Here is a 17,925-nt window from a genome sequence, read left to right on the forward strand (position 1 = left end):
CTCTCTGGACACCACGCTGTCTCAATCCGTCCATCACACGGAGGTTTCTCCCTGAAGTCTCTGCAGCTCTCTGGACACCACGCTGTCTCAATCCGTCCACACTGAATATGAGAGGGGGAAAATGAAAATAATAAATGCTTTAGACAATAATAAATATAAAGTTGACTGTTGAGTTGCTCAGTTTTTTTAGATTGTCAATACTATTACTGTATAACTAATATCTCAGGTTAAGACGCACCTTCAAATAAAGATTGGTCTTTAAATACATTTTGTCTTTTGAATTGTTTGTCTAAAGTCAAGGATCTAGAACTGGTACTTGTAGTTTTAATGATACAGTCTGGTTATAATGCGGTTTGGAGGAGGCCTCACAGGTAAGAGCACTAACTAGCTACCATCACATGCACCTTAGCTTAACTTAAATGTATTAAACGTATAATTAAGTGATAGCAAAATATAAATAACTAATGTCATGCAAACATATTAATATTTGCTTGATTCCAGTGTTGCATTTAGCACATTGCATACAAACGTTAAGGGATTTTAAGATTCTGAAGTATTATGCTAAAAACTCAATAACTTAGATTATTATTTATAGTTTTGCTGAATAGTTTCATGTCCGCTTACCTTAGAAACGTAAAATGTGACGGCAGTGTGCAGATGGGGAAGCATGTTAGCTTAGCTTCTTAGCTTGAGCTAGCTCTGTTACTTCCCAGCTGGAGGCAGAAGGTCCCGCCTCGGCTCCGCCTCTTTGCCCTTATTTGGAGCAGGCGGGAGTTAGACTCTGACGTCACTGTCGAGCCGTTAGTGGCCGACTCCGCCTACTAAGGGCTTCTCGGCAACTCTGCAGAATCCTATGGGTGACGTCACGGACACTACGTCCATTTATATAGACAGTCTATGGGAGCAACGTTATGAAACAGGTCTGAATTTAGTTCTGCAAATATTTGCTCAGGGTTACGCAGCGTGTGTCCCTGAACAACGCACCGTGTGACCCTGAACGCACCGTGTGTCCCTGAACAACGCAGTGTGTGTCCCTGAACAACGCGTCCCTGAACAACGCACCGTGTGTCCCTGAACGCACCGTGTGACCCTTAACAACGCATCGTGTGTCCCTGAACAACGCACCGTGTGTCCCTGAACGCACCGTGTGACCCTTAACAACGCAACGTGTGTCCCTGAATGCACCGTGTGTGGAAATGTAAATGTGAAAATGTGACCTGGAGCTTCAATCGATCTCACCTGCTGGTTTTATTCAGTAATCTGTTTACTTTAAAGTGGACCTATCATGCTATATTTGAATAATATAGTGTAGGGCCATACCTATATAAGGCATATTGATACTTTTTTTTTCTTCAAAATACCAAACAGATCATGCATTTTAGCCATGCCTCATTTTGCTCAATTTGACAATTTCTAGCTCTGTTTTAGCAAGGGCAGATTCAGTGAGAACAGCACCACCTACAGGCCTGGCATATGTACTACAGCATCTCCAGCGCTTTGAACGGCAATGGCCGTGGCTGTCTCCTCCTGATTGGTGGAGTTGGCCCAATAGCCGTAGCGCCACCGTCCTGACGTCAGGACAGTGTTCAAATCTGGATCAGTTTTTATCAGATCCGTTGCAGCCCCTTTTTTAGAGATTTGGGTATGGAGGAAAATAGAGAGGGTTGTGTTTTCTGACACTTGGTGAGTTCCCTGGAACACCGGGGACACATATTCATGTAGAAAAGACGTACACAAGTGCATTTTGCATGATAGGTCCCCTTTAAATATGAATCTGATTACCTTTAGTATTAATTTGATTACATGAAATAAAGAAATCCTCAGTTTTAAGATTTTATTTTTTATTTTGTACAAAAACACGGAAACAAAGTCTTAACCTTCAATCAGCTGACGTTTGGTCACCACAGTAACAACCAATCAGAGAGGAGCAAACAGGAAATTGCACTTAAAAAAACCAGGAAGCAGATTTTCCTCAAAATAAAACGTGATTCTCTTTAAAGTGAAGCTCAGGGAGTTTAGCGTGAACCTGAAAACTAAAATAAATAAATGAATATTTAACGTTAAAAAGAGAAACATTTTTTAAAATGAATACAAATACAATTCAGGAAGTTTTTAAAGATTGTCTTCTTTTACTTTGAAGGGGTTAACAGGAAGTTCCGTCTAACCTGTCCATGAGAGAAGCAAATACAGGAAAATAAAATACTGTTTCCTGTTCGCCTCCGAAGTAAAATACTGAAAAACATCAAAATAAAAAAACCCTGTGATTTTTCTGTGATTCTAACAGAGAGGATTCTGGGAAATGAAGTGTGTAGATTCAGGAGAAAGGACGACTTCTCGTTCTGTGATGTCACTTCCCTTTTCCCACAGAATCACCAAAACAAAAGCTTCTCTCGACAGAATTCATTATTTATTTTTTTACAGTTTTTCCATCGCCTTCAAACAGAGCTTCGTCTTCTTGGAGCTCCTTTCTCTCTTTGATTCATAATCTACCAAGACACAGGAAACGCCCACAGCTCACCTTCAGAATAAAAGCCCTGCAGGTCAGCGGCGGTACCTCCCCCTCTCCTTGTCTCTCTCCCTCTCTCTCTCCCTGTCCCTCCCCCCCCTCTCCCTCTCTCTCTCCCTCCGTGGGACACCCCTCTCTCTCTCTCTCTGACGCTCTCTCTCTCTCCGGCCGCTCACCACCGCCTGCGTGCGCCGCAGGAAGTCGTCCACGCGCATGTCGTAGTCGTGCTGCATGATGGGTAAAAAACACAGGAGAGAGGTCAGAGGTCAGATAAACACTGAAGATGCAACAATAACACATAGAAACTCAGAAGTACAACTCCAAAGAACTACAACGGCTCACTCAGAACTACAATTGTGTACTTAGCACTACAACTGCACACACACTGTAAATGCTAAAAACTACAATTGTTGAGTGCAAAACCAAGATGTTTGAATTAAAACTACAACTGTAAAGCGTGAACAACCAAGATGGCGTCGGAGGTCATGTGACTCACCGGGCTGGAGGGGAAGGCGCGGTGCGGCGGCGCGCGCTGCTTGTCTCTGAAGCGAGGGGGCGGGGCCTCGTGAGGAGGCATGGGGGGATGGTGGTGGTAGGCCTGGTGGGGGGGGGGGCGGGGGGTGGGTGTGGTGGTAGTAGGGAGGGTGGTGGGGGGGGGGGCTGCTCCACGCCGGGGGGGTACGCCTGGACGACAAACAGCAAGGATTATTAATCAATAACAATATAATGATATTAATATAAAGAGATCAATATGAGGGGGGGGGGGGGGGGGGTTACCAGAGTCTGCCAGGGGGCGGGGGGGCCCACGCTGTGATGGTAGTCCCTCATGTAGTCGTTGTACGACTGAAACAGAAACACACCTTTAGAAACACAAGCTACAAGCTAACAGGTTCATTATAGCTTTGACAGGCCAACAGGTAATGTGAAGCTAAGCTAACAGGTTAACAGGTTAATAATGAAGCTAAGCTAACAGGTTAATAATGAAGCTAAGCTAACAGGCTAAAAGGTTACTAATGAAGCTAAGCTAACAGGATAAAGGGTTAATTAGGAAGCTAAGCTAAAAGGTTACTAAGGAAGCTAAGCTAAAAGACTAAAAGGTTACTGAGGAAGCTAAGCTAACAGGCTAACAGGTTACTAATGAAGCTCAGCTAACAGGTTAATAATTAAGCTCAGCTAACAGGCTAACAGGTTACTAATGAAGCTAAGCTAAGAGGTTAACAGGTTAATAATGAAGCTAAGCTAACAGGTTAATAATTAAGCTAAGCTAAAAGGTTAATAATGAAGCTCAGCTAAAAGGCTAAAAGTTTAATAATGAAGCTCAGCTAACAGGCTAACAGGTTACTAATGAAGCTAAGCTAACAGGTTAACAGGTTAATAATGAAGCTCAGCTAACAGGTTAATAATGAAGCTAAGCTAACAGGTTAATAATGAAGCTAAGCTAACAGGCTAAATGGTTACCAAGGAAGCTAAACCAACAAGAATACAGGTAAACATGATGCTAAGCTAACGTGTTTCTCACCCCGTTGAGAAACACGTCTCGCCGCACGCTGGAGAACCGTCTGAAACCAACAACAAGTTTAAATGAAAATCACATTTTTTCTTTTTACGAATACATTTAAAGTTTTCACGGCGAAAGAAACTTTTTTAAATCAGATTTTCACGTTTTCCTTAGATTGTGACTTTTTATTCAGAATGGTGACTTTGGTTGAGACCCCCGACTCACCTGTCCACCGGCTGGTTACGAAGGTCCTGGATGAACCCTACAAATTAAATAATAAATAATAATCCGTTACATTTGATATTTCTCTCTTCAGTTCCCGACTGCAGGCGGAAACACAACGGACTCAAAGAAACACAAACTCAGAATGAATACAGTTTAAAAACATCTTCCGACCCGAGAACAGGAACTACAAAAAAACACGACTCGTCAGAACTAACCTTAAAGTGAACATCAAAAATACTTTAAAATGTGAAAGCAAGACTGAAAAGTACAGGATTTATAAAATATAAACTAAAAATAAAAATATACTATATATAAAACTAACTTTTTAAAAAGTTATACAAAAGAATCTGAAACATCTCCAGGTGTCACAGAGCCAAAGGTCCTTAAAGGGTAATAAACACAGTGATATTTAATAAGTGGATGATCTTCTCAGATAACGACCTGCTCTCTGGTTGAACTCCGGCGGACCGTCGGGTCGCGGCCGCTTCCTGCCGTGCAGATCGAACTCTTCAGGACGACGCCTAGCAGACAACACACTGTTAACACACACACACACACACACACTGTAACACACAGATACACACACAGTGATACACAGTAACACACACACACACACACACAGATACACACTCCCATTTAAGATGTACTTCCTGTTTACCCCAAACACAACCAGACTCTTTACTTTCACTAATACTCACTTTGTTACCTCTCCACACCACCTGGAAAACACCTGAGCTCATCCACACACACTTTAGCATGTTCCCTCTGTACAAGCTGGACTATATGTTTCATGTTTACGTCTTGACTCATCAGTTTCCCTCCTCTTGAGAACATCTCCATCACTAACCGCTTTGAATCAAAGGGAACAGGAGGCGGGCGTGGTGGCCATCTTTGGAGGACAGCGTCTATAGCAACCATCAGTTTATAGTATATATCAGTATATATATCAGTGTATAAGAGTATATATATCAGTATATATCAGTATATATATCAGTGTATAAGAGTATATATATCAGTATATATCAGTATATATATCAGTGTATAAGAGTATATATATCAGTATATATCAGTATATATATCAGTGTATAAGAGTATATATATCAGTATATATCAGTATATAACAGTATATATATCAGTACATAAGAGTATATATATCAGTATATATCAGTATATATCCTGCTTACTGTCAGCGGGTCGGCATCAGAACTGATTGAAACATGTGTGAGATATAAATGAGAAGCTCTAACGCGCTCTGATGTTTCTGTGTGCTTTCTACACCTGTCCGTTCTCTAAACACATGAGATACCTGGAGGCCATGCCAGGTGTTCAGACAGATGAAGGACTAGAGAGAGCCGCAGTGACGCGTCCTAAAACCCAGAAGTAAACTCCTTCCGGGTCCTTGGTCAGAAAGCCAGTGAGATCAGGTCTGTGGTTGAAACACATTGAAGAGACAGATCACGTTTTGTTCAGTCGGATAATCTCCACATGTCTGCCCTACTTTGATCATTTTCTAATCATAAATCTAATCGATAGATTTATGATTAGAAAATGATAAGAGACGGGTCACTGCGGCACTCTACAGAGGTCAGAGGTCAGACAGCTAACGCCATGCTAACTCATTAATATCCCAGTGTGTGTAAACTGCAGTAGAGAGGTCCCTCCCCTTCCTCCATGGGACCTGATTTCAGAAAGTTATGCATTGAAGTCAATGGAGAGAGAAAGATTATCTTTGGATCCCGTTTGAATTGAGCCATGAATTACACATATGATGTTTGTCAATTTAAAAGATAATTTTACAAGTCAAAAAAATAAAAATGTGTGGTAAAACTGTGAAGTAACACTTTGTGTGAAACCGCTCAATGAACTCCATCTCCCGTCTCGCACCACACACCCAGACGGCCGTCACGTTGGCACATCTCACTTCTTTCTTTCAGAATGAGGCAGAAAGTATTAAAAGAGGTGAAAATCACTCCAAGTCTGGGCATGTTGAGAGCTGTGCATACACACAAGGGGAGTTAGTCGGTTCCTAAGAGCCAGCATGCGGGACCGGGACTCTGGGATTTGTAGTCTTTCTAGTTGGGTATTTTTCATAGTCTTATATTTCAACAGTTTTACGACAAACTGTGACTTTTTTGACATGGAAATTATTATTTAAGATTGACAAACATCATATGTGTAATTCATGGCACAATTCAAAATTTCTCTCTCCATTGACTTCAATACATACTTTTTCTGAAATAAGGTCCCATGGGTCGGAAGTAGATGGGCGGGACTTCGCCTCTCTATCCTTCCTGTTCCTGTAGTTCAACACATTCAGCGCCTCCTCCTCCTGATGTTTCTACGTCTGTTACTTTAAAATATAATCCTGTGATCTCCTGCTGTTGGTTATAGGAGTGACAGCCGGTGACGTCACAGACCCTTTCAAACGTTAAAAGTGGACAGTAGTGACACGTTAGTTATAAATGAGGGTCGCTGGTATCCTCCAAAGATGTCCGACCTGCCGTCACCTTCCCTTTAGCATCTGTTAGGACTCTCGGGTCAGCATGGAGACAGTTCCCTTCAGTACCTGAGTGTGATGTAGAGATAACCCTCCTGTCACACCTGTTCACTTTGAACCCTTTAACTCACTCTGATGTGAAACAGTCTCAGGTCAGAGAGGAAGGGTCTTAGCTTTAGTTTTTAAATCTTCCCTGAGGTGTTAATCTGTCTGTTTTCTGGATGTTGGAATAACAGTTTCCTGTCTGGTCACCAAAAGACACATTAGCTTCACACACACACAATAAAAAAAACAAACGAAGAAGAAGAAGCCTCTGGAGGACACATACCGCTCCGCTGCTTAGTGGAGGACACTCTGATATTAAAACACAGCTCTCTCCTCGGTCCATGTTTAAGGCTTTTTATAAACCCTCTTATTTTGAAAGGGGTGGGGGGGTGATGATGATGATGATGATGATGGTGCAGTCCTTTCAATCATTAACCACAGCCCCGCCCCCTCTCAAAGCCCCGCCCCCTCCAGCAGTCCTTAAAGCGACACACACCTCTATTTTCAGTTCATAAGAGAGCGACACACACACACGCGCGCACACACACAACAGTTCTTAGGTCCTGACTCAGTGTGTGTGTGTGTGTTCTGGGAGGAGTCTTTTCTTTGAGGGGGGGGGGGGTCCTCACTCTTTCAGTCCAACAGGAAATACCTTTTAAATCCTGTCCATTTTTTCCTGTAATTTTACCTTATTGGATAAAGTGAGGAAGCCCCGCCCCCACACACACTCCCCTCCCTCTCATTGGTTGCAGTCCAGAGGCCACGCCCCCCTGCGTGACCAACCACCACCTCTCAAAAACCAGAACAGTCCGCTGGGTCGGTCCCTCCCTCCCGCTTTTATTCTGAAAGGTCGCTCGTCCTTTATGCTTTTATTCTGAAAGGTCAGCCACAGTCCAGCTGAAAGACAAACCCTGAACGAACTTCCTGTAACGAAAGAGTAATAACAACAGGAAGTGAAACCTCGTTACTTACTACTTCATTTCAAGCGTCTTTGAGCACTCGGGAAAGCGCTTTGAAAATCCAATGTGTTATTATTATTGATTAACCTGATGCTCTGCTAGCTGTTACCCATCACCTCTCAACTGAGGGTCTACTTCCTGCCTGACTCTTTAAGGAGGCGTCACTCCGGTGGAAAACTCCAAACTGGAAAAACAACAACAACAACCAGCTAGCCGCAATGCTAACTAGCCTCGATGCTAGCTAGCCGGCGGCTAACGGGCGTCTCCGTGGTCCAGGTGGCGCCGTGGTGGCAGCAGCAGAAGAAGAAGAACAGGAAGCAGGGGGAGGAGCTCTGTGAGCAGCTCTGTGATTGGCTCTGTGAGCAGCTCTGTGATTGGCTAACCTTCCCGGCTCGCGCTGCGGCGGACGACCTCGCGGGCGCGGCTCCGACGGCGTCTGGCGCTTGTGACGAACTCTGCGAGCGACCTGGTGCACGTCCACGCTCTCGTCCAATGGGAAGAGAGCACAGAGCTGAGCGCCGACTTCTGGTTGGATCTCCTGGAAGGGAAACGAGAAAAGAGAGTTCACCGGATTTGAATTTGATTTATTTCAAATGTGTAAAACAATAATACAAAAATAATAATGATGAAATGAAACTTGATACTGGACAAACTGAAGCGCGGAGACACAGACATATTATTGACTTACAAATTATATATTAACAAATGACCTGATTAAGAACTTTACACTCAGTTAACCCCTTCTCCCTAAACTCCATTATTTTGCTGTGACGTTAAGATAAAAGCCTCACCTGTCCGTCTCGTCCGATCTTCACGGGCTTCTGTTCGTTCCAGGGGTTGGACAGGTGGGCCGTCTTCGTGAAGGGAAGCTCCCTCCTGAGAAACACAATCACATGTTTAGATATCAGAGAAACTCAGGACAGTAAATCCATGATCACCGTTAGCATACCGTTTCCTCATGTGCTAACTCTCTAATATCTGGTCTATATCCTTTGAACTCTTCAGACGCTCAGCAGCTTCAGAGGAGAGATGGCAATGCTCCTGAGCTCCTCCAACAATGCACCATATATAATGAAATACAAGAATACTAAATCCTCATGCTAACACTCCTGGCAGCTACATTAGCGCTCGTGTAGATGTTTACCTGCAGAGCCAGTCGATCTTGAACACGCCTCCCAGCATCTTAGCGTTCATGCCAGCGGGGAGCACCCAGTGGATCGGAGAGCCGCCGTGATGCGACTCTGAGGAGAGCCGGGCGAAGCCTGGAGAGAGGGAAGGTTGCAATTAGGGGTGCGCCAATTCACAAACATCTCTGCCGATTCAGAATCGATTCAGTCGTTTCTACGGCGTGAGCTACGGCGTGAGCTACGGCGTGAGCTACGGCGTGAGCTACGTCATGTCCCGCTAACATGGCACTTTGACTTTATGCAGCATCCAGGGACACACACACACACACACACACACACACACACACACACACACACACACACACACACACACACACACACACACACACACACACACACACACACACACACACACACACACACACACACACACACACACACACACACACACACACACACACACACACACACACACACACACACACACACACACACACACACACACACACACACACACACCAACTCCTGAGCTATTTTGAATCGCGATTTGGAATAGTGAGATTTCCTGAATCGTGCACCCCTAGTTAAAATATCTGAAGGCTAACAGAGGAATGCTAAGGGAGAGGAAGGCTAACGGAGGAGCTAACGGAGGAGCTAACGGAGGAAGGCTAACGGAGGAAGGCTAACGGAGGAAGGCTAACGGAGGAGCTAACGGAGAGGAAGGCTAACTTTTACCTTGGAATTTCCCGCTCTCCCTCACAGAGAAGACGAGGACGACGCTTCTCGCAGAGCGGAACGCTGCGTTCAGTTTCTTCTCGTTCACCGGCAGCGTCGACCACACGCCCTGAAGAAACATCGGAAACACGTTAACACTGACATGTTTACACGTTAACAAGACAAACACCACCAAGATTCAGCACGTAGACAACAGGAAGTAGAGAGGTGATCAACAGGAAGTAGAGAGGTGATCAACAGGAAGTAGAGAGGTGATCAACAGGAAGTAGAGAGGTGATCAACAGGAAGTAAAGATGTGATCAACAGGAAGTAGAGAGGTGATCAACAGGAAGTAGAGAGGTGATCAACAGGAAGTAGAGGTGATCAAAAGGAAGTAAAGATGTGATCAACAGGAAGTAGAGAGGTGATCAACAGGAAGTAGAGAGGTGATCAACAGGAAGTAAAGACGTAGACAACAGGAAGAGGTGATCAACAGGAAGTAGAGAGGTGATCAACAGGAAGTAGAGGTGATCAAAAGGAAGTAAAGATGTGATCAACAGGAAGTAGAGAGGTGATCAACAGGAAGTAGAGAGGTGATCAACAGGAAGTAGAGAGGTGATCAACAGGAAGTAAAGAGGTGATCAACAGGAAGTAGAGAGGTGATCAACAGGAAGTAGAGAGGTGATCAACAGGAAGTAGAGAGGTGATCAACAGGAAGTAGAGAGGTGATCAACAGGAAGTAAAGAGGTGATCAACAGGAAGTAGAGAGGTGATCAACAGGAAGTAGAGAGGTGATCAACAGGAAGTAGAGAGGTGCAGGAAGTAGAGAGGTGATCAACAGGAAGTAGAGAGGTGATCAACAGGAAGTAGAGAGGTGATCAACAGGAAGTAGAGAGGTGATCAACAGGAAGTAGAGAGGTGATCAACAGGAAGTAGAGAGGTGATCAAAAGGAAGTAGAGAGGTGATCAACAGGAAGTAGAGAGGTGATCAACAGGAAGTAGAGAGGTGATCAACAGGAAGTAGAGAGGTGATCAACAGGAAGTAGAGAGGTGATCAACAGGAAGTAGAGCTAACCTTAGCTTTAGCCAGCGAGACGTTCTCGTGGTTGTTGCTCTTGATGAGGAAGAAGCGAGCGTCTCTCAGGATGTAGCGCAGCTTGCTGGTCGGAGCTGAAACACACGAGTAATCTCAGTATTTCATTTAATCTGAAAAATAACAGTAATCTGATTATATAAAATGGCCGCCCTTACTCTCCATCCCTTTGCGGACGGCTCGGACCGAAGACGACAGTTTCTCCTGCTTCTTCTCCGAACCTTTCAGAATAAAAGCACAGAATTCACCAGGTCATACTTTAATACGGAAACCATGACCATGTTTTGATAATAATACACTTTATTTATAGCACCTTTCATGCTTTAAAGTGCTTTATTGTTCAATTGTTCCAAAGTGAAAGCCAAATTAAAAAGATTGAGGTTTGCTGTTCTGAGATCACATGACTTTGATGGGACTGAAGTAGCTTCCTAAATGTCCCTGATTGGCTGTCTCCGTGGTTACCTGAGGCCTCGGAGGCGGAGCCTGAGTGCACCGACTCCCCGTCGTCAGAGAAGCTTCCGGAGGAGCGAGAGTCTCCCGCCTCGCTGCGAGTGTCGTAGTCGTTTCCTTCTCCTCGACGCTCGTACTCTTCCTCCTCCTCGTCTTCCTCCTTCTCTCCTTCCTCCTCCTCTTCCTCCTCCTCTTCCTCCATGCCCTCTTCTTCCTCCTCCTCCTCCTCCTGATCCTCCTCTTCCTCCTCTTCAGCGTGGGAACCAGAGGGGGAGGAGCTTCCTGATCCCACCTCCGAACCAAACTCCGGTGCCGCCTCGCCCTCTGATCGGGCGTCCTGCGGGGGGGCGGGGCTTGCTCTTCTCAGCTTCTAAACACACAGGGAGGGATGTGATTGGCTGATAATTCAACTTTCAATACGTGCCGTGTGGATGCGATTGGCTGATACGTGCCGTGTGGATGCGATTGGCTGATACGTGCCGTGTGGATGCGATTGGCTGATACGTGCCGTGTGGATGCGATTGGCTGATACGTGCCGTGTGGATGCGATTGGCTGATACGTGCCGTGTGGTTGCGATTGGCTGATACGTGCCGTGTGGATGCGATTGGCTGATACGTGCCGTGTGGATGCGATTGGCTGATACGTGCCGTGTGGATGCGATTGGCTGATATGTGCCACGTGCCGCGTGGATGCGATTGGCTGATAAGTGCCGTGTGGATGCGATTGGCTGATACGTGCCGCGTGGATGAGATTGGCTGATACGTGCCGCGTGGATGAGATTGGCTGATACGTGCCGCGTGGATGCGATTGGCTGATACGTGCCGCGTGGATGCGATTGGCTGATACGTGCCGCGTGGATGCGATTGGCTGATACGTGCCGCGTGGATGCGATTGGCTGATACGTGCCGCGTGGATGCGATTGGCTGATACGTGCCGTGTGGATGCGATTGGCTGATACGTGCCGCGTGGATGCGATTGGCTGATACGTGCCGCGTGGATGCGATTGGCTGATACGTGCCGCGTGGATGCGATTGGCTGATACGTGCCGCGTGGATGCGATTGGCTGATACGTGCCGCGTGGATGCGATTGGCTGATATGTGCTGTGTGGATGTGATTGTTGTTTTGCACATTCGAAATAAATAAAATAAAATAAAATCTCACCTGGCTAAGCCCCTCCAGAATCCTCGGGGTTTCCCTCCTGCGGGGCTCCTCCCCCCGGCTCCTGATTGGCTCGCGGGCTCCTCGTCGACTCTTCTTCTCGTCATAGTACTCGTGGCGGTAGGAGGCGGGGGGGCGGGCTCTGGGGCTGGAGGCAGTCTTCTTATTGGAGGAGGGGGGCAGGCCTGAAGCCCTCTTATTGGAGGAGCGTGAGGGGGCGTGGCCTGCGGAGGGGCGGAGCCTCTTCAGGTCCCGGCTGTCGGAGCGGTCGCTCTTCCTCTTGGTTCCTGACAGACACAGAGTTTACATGTGTTGGTAAAATCCTGAATGTCCTCTTCCAACATGAGAGTAACATGATAACAAAGGTATCCCAATATCAGAGTAACATGATAACAAAGGTATCCCAACTGTAGCTGTGAACATGACAGGATGTATGATTACCTAGAAGAGCATCAGGACTGTTTGAGGCATATGATAGCTATGTGATTAACATGATGACTCAGCCTCTATGGAGAGAGACATCAAGCATGCTCATTTCTGACGTGGAGCTAATCTGAAGTAAACATTGAATACTGCTTTCTATTCCTCCATCTTGTGACTGTGTAACTCCCTCTCTTGGATATCAGCATGTGAAGGACACTGTTCAGGAACTAGTTGATGCTCTGTATGTGATGACTCCTTCCATTCTGGAGAGGATCACAACTACATGGATCCTGAGGTTGAAACTCAAGCCGGGGACCAGGGATTATTAACATTTTTAAGATTTCGAGAAAAAGTCTGAATTTTGATATTTTTGAGAAAAAATACCAACAAATGATCTTTTTCTGCTTTCACTACTTCCATTCTTGAGAGGATCAGAAATACATGGATCCTGAGATTGAAGCTCAAGCCGGAGACCAGGGAGAGTTTTCTAACAACATGTTAGTATTATTCACTGTTACATGAGATTACCTGAAGGATTAGTAAATCACACTACATGACATGTCACTTGTTAGACACTTTTATCCAAAGCGACTTACATACTTAATACTGAGGACAATCCCCACAGGAGCACTTTGGGGTGAAGTGTCTCAGGGACACAACGACATGCTGACTGCAGTGGGGTTTGAACCTGACCCCCTGATCCGAACACCAAGGCTCTAACCACTGCGCCACACGCCTCCCAGTAATACTGGTAGCATCAGTTAATCAGTTAGTGACACATCTTACATTATATCTGATATTTTGTACGTTACTATAGAGACCTTTCAGTCCTTGGGACATATTTACAACGTCTGTATTTAACTTATGCCTAAATCCTGCACCTTACCCAAAGATATTTATCCATATCTGAACATTACTACAGCACTGCTCTGATATGTTCATGTATTGAAGCTTCATGCTACTCTGTGCACTTTGTGGTTTGATGCAGACTGCATTTCGTTGTATTCTGTGAAATGAAATGCATGTATTTAATAGCACTAGAGTTGACTGAAGTGTTTCTGCAGACAAACCTTTCTTGTCGCTGACGGATCGCTCCGTCTCCGGGTTGTAAAGCTCGTCGTCCTGATCTGGAGCTTCAGTCAGAATATCTTCCAGAACATTTAACTCTCCATCTGAAACAACAACAACAACAACAACACAGTCAGCATCCAGAGGTAGGGTTGCAAACAACAACAACAACAACAACAACAACACAGTCAGCATCCAGAGGTAGGGTTGCAAACAACAACAACAACAACAACAACAACACAGTCAGCATCCAGAGGTAGGGTTGCAAACAACAACAACAACAACAACAACACAGTCAGCATCCAGAGGTAGGGTTGCACAATTCCGGGAATTTTCAAAGATGGAAACTTTCCATTAACGGGAATTAACGGGAATTTTCTAAATGTAAGGTTGGCTCTTCATAGGGAACTTAAATAGTTGGGGAAAGTATATTTTAGCATAATCTTGACTAAAACAAACAGATGATATTCAAGTACACTTGAATATCCATAGCACACTGCTTACTGCATGGCTATTGAGACCACACAAAGGGTCGCAACAGGCTCACTAATGTGAGAGTGGAACAACTGGTTGGCATTCGGGCAAACCTAAGGCTCTTTGAGCCGGACACAGAGCCATCCTCAACAAGGCTGGACAGTGACAGTGAAGAGGAAGAGTGTGATGTTGATGAGGCCCAGGAAGAGGAAGAGTGTGATGTTGATGAGGCCCAGGAAGAGGAAGAATGTGATGTTGATGAGGCCCAGGAAGAGCCCGTTGACTGAAAGGGTTTAGTAAACATGCAGAGGATTGCTTGAAGGAAGATTTGCATGTTTAATGGGACTGGAGGGAGAAGGCTCTTTTCATTTCACATTTTGAATGGGACTTTGTGGGGATCTTTGGATGGGGGGTGCACTTTTGTTCATTTTTTAATGAGGGTGGGATGAGTAATATTTAACTCAACATTCCTGTTTTCGTTCTTCAATGAAACAAATAATTGTTCAATAAAATAATTAAAACTTGTTCTGTTCTAAATTAAATTAAAAGAAATCTGTTGAAATGTCATGTTTTTTGTTTAATTTTGCATCGAATATTTCCAAAATTCCCCAGCTTAACTTCCCATGGAAACTTTCCGGAAATGTTCCGCCCCTTTGCAACCCTATCCAGAGGACACAACCATCCGTCTGAGCTCCAGGACAGCAGAGAGAGCAACAGAAGAACATGTTCACCAACCAGGATCCTTCTCTGTTATTGCATTTTAAATCATAAGAAATGTGTTCATATTGAGTTCAGGGCGCTTCCTGCTGTCAGGACGATGAAATGTGTTCATATTGAGTTCAGGGCGCTTCCTGCTGTCAGGACGATGAAATGCTGTTGTAGAAGAGCTGAGACTCGTCGCCTGGGAGAAGCTGCAGACTCAGTGAATTAAAGAAAAATCAGAATTCTGAGAATTTCAGAAAAAAAGTCAGAATTTTGTTGAAAATGAATACTGACATTTCAGAAATGAAAAATCAACATTTTGAGGTTGTCAGAAACATTTCTTAATTTTAGAAAAGTCAGAATTCTGAGATTTTTCAAAAACAGTCAGGACTTAAGGAAAAAAGGCCATTTTGAGAAAACTCTGAATCTGGTCTCCATTTTGAGAAAACTCTGAATCTGGTCTCCATTTTGAGAAAACTCTGAATCTGGTCTCCATTTTGAGAAAACTCTGAATCTGGTCTCCATTTTGAGAAAACTCTGAATCTGGTCTCCATTTTGAGAAAACTCTGAATCTGGTCTCCATTTTGAGATTTTTACGTTGTTGGAAAAATGTCTTCATTTTTGAAAAATTTCAGAATTTTGAGATTTTCTGAAAAAGTAAGCGTTGAAACAATAAAAAGACATTTTTGTGAAAAGTCAGAATTCTGATCAATCTTTTTTTGGTTGTCAGAAAAAAATTCTCTATTTGAGAAAAACGCAGAATTAAAAAAAGTTTAAATTTTTCAGGAAAAAAAACTTGATTTTAAAAGTTCTCTCTTGCTTCACTAACCCTCTCTCTCCATCTCTCTATTCACCTGGAACAGTCTGAGCTGCAGGGAAGCCTTTCATAATAACATGAATTCATGTTATTATGAATTCAGTCTGTTCATAAACAGCCTGGATGCTGTAGCTGCTGCTGGTTGTCAACTAACATGTTACCTCAGTGTTAGCATTGTGGGTTTTCTTTTGAAAAATAAATAAAAGTGATCAGTTAGATGAGTTTCTTCCCGTTACATGGATATAAAACATTCATAGTTTATTAAATGAACATGCCCTCAGACACTGTTTCCTGCAAGATGTTGCGGCAGTGCCCCGGTACCGGGGTCTCTCGGGCTTAACAGGTTAACTAGTCACATGATAACGAGTCACATGATAACGAGTCTCATGATAACGAGTCACACACATGTTAACTAGTCACATGATAACTAGTCACATGTTAACGAGTCTCATGATAACTAGTCACATGTTAACGAGTCTCATGATAACGAGTCTCATGATAACTAGTCACACACATGTTAACTAGTCACATGATAACTAGTCACATGTTAACGAGTCTCATGATAACTAGTCACATGATAACTAGTCACATGTTAACGAGTCTCATGATAACGAGTCTCATGATAACTAGTCACACACATGTTAACTAGTCACATGATAACTAGTCACATGTTAACTAGTCACATGATAACTAGTCACATGATAACTAGTCACATGTTAACGAGTCTCATGATAACTAGTCACATGATAACTAGTCACATGTTAACGAGTCTCATGATAACGAGTCTCATGATAACTAGTCACACACATGTTAACTAGTCACATGATAACTAGTCACATGTTAACTAGTCACATGATAACTAGTCACATGTTAACGAGTCTCATGATAACTAGTCACATGATAACTAGTCACATGTTAACGAGTCTCATGATAACGAGTCTCATGATAACTAGTCACACACATGTTAACTAGTCACATGATAACTAGTCACATGTTAACGAGTCTCATGATAACTAGTCACATGATAACTAGTCACATGTTAACGAGTCTCATGATAACGAGTCTCATGATAACTAGTCACACACATGTTAACTAGTCACATGATAACTAGTCACATGTTAACGAGTCTCATGATAACTAGTCACATGATAACTAGTCACATGTTAACGAGTCTCATGATAACGAGTCTCATGATAACTAGTCACACACATGTTAACTAGTCACATGATAACTAGTCACATGTTAACTAGTCACATGATAACTAGTCACACACACGTTAAGTCACATGATAACTAGTAACATGATAACTAGTAACTAGTCACATGTTAACTAGTGACATAACTAGTCACATGTTAATTAGTCACACACATGTTAAGTCACATGATAACTAGTCACATGATAACTAATAACCTGATGATTGATCCCAGCGAAACAAAGATAGCAGAGATGTGGTACTCTGTTTTATTTGTACGGGTTTATCTGTATTTCATATAAATATAGCTTTATCTTAACGTCCAATAGTTCCTCTGATGTGTGTGTGTTTGTGTAAACCTACAGTAACTCTGACTGGTTGAGAACAACAACAACAACAACAACAACAGATGATTGTGTTTGTTTATCTCTGACCTGTTGACAGCTCGAGACTTTAATGTTGACCTCTTCTATATACTCATGTGTGTTTGTTAGGAGCAGATCACAGCCTGCTGCTTCGGAGAGAAACTCCTCTGCATCCCAGCAGAACAAAGATAGCATCATGCTAACTCTGATGCTAACCTAATGCTACCAGGTCCGTCAGCCTCACCTTTGTCCTCGCGCCGCTCGGCTGCCATCACAGCCGCTGTCACGTGCTCCTGCCTCGCGCCCAGGTAACACTGCAGGTGAGCAGATTGTATTATGATTGAAACACGAAATAAAGAAATAAAGAGAAAAACAGCGAGAGAAGAAGAGAGAAAATGGCGGAGTGATCTGTTGTTGGAGCTTCTTCTTCTGCTGCTCCAGCGGCGGGGAGGAGTAGCGCCCCCAGCGGCCGGAGGGCGGAACTTATCTACCCAATGCTAACAGACCAGTCATTGCTAACAAACCGGTCATTGCTAACAAACCAGTCATTGCTAAAAAAAAAACAGTCTATGCTAACAAACCAGTCTATGCTATCAGACCAGTCATTGCT

The 17,925-nt window shown here is 43.9% G+C and overlaps 1 protein-coding gene across 1 annotated transcript; it reads right to left on the reverse strand.

The window, feature by feature from the left end:
- Window positions 1-1,820: 1,820 nt before the first annotated feature.
- On the reverse strand, window positions 1,821-17,780 carry LOC117471016 (YTH domain-containing protein 1-like). Its single transcript, XM_034115794.1, is given in 18 exon segments — window positions 1,821-2,733; window positions 3,003-3,120; window positions 3,122-3,165; window positions 3,167-3,190; window positions 3,284-3,349; window positions 4,026-4,065; window positions 4,230-4,266; window positions 4,671-4,750; window positions 8,114-8,268; window positions 8,522-8,606; window positions 8,875-8,992; window positions 9,593-9,701; window positions 10,647-10,741; window positions 10,823-10,885; window positions 11,127-11,484; window positions 12,278-12,561; window positions 13,768-13,869; window positions 17,560-17,780. Coding segments are annotated over 18 exon segments (1,998 nt in total). The 5' UTR covers window positions 17,588-17,780; the 3' UTR covers window positions 1,821-2,541.
- Between the last annotated feature and the right edge of the window lie 145 nt (window positions 17,781-17,925).

This window comes from Trematomus bernacchii, unplaced genomic scaffold (assembly GCF_902827165.1).
Source record: "Trematomus bernacchii unplaced genomic scaffold, fTreBer1.1, whole genome shotgun sequence".
NCBI classification, from domain to species: domain Eukaryota; kingdom Metazoa; phylum Chordata; class Actinopteri; order Perciformes; family Nototheniidae; genus Trematomus; species Trematomus bernacchii.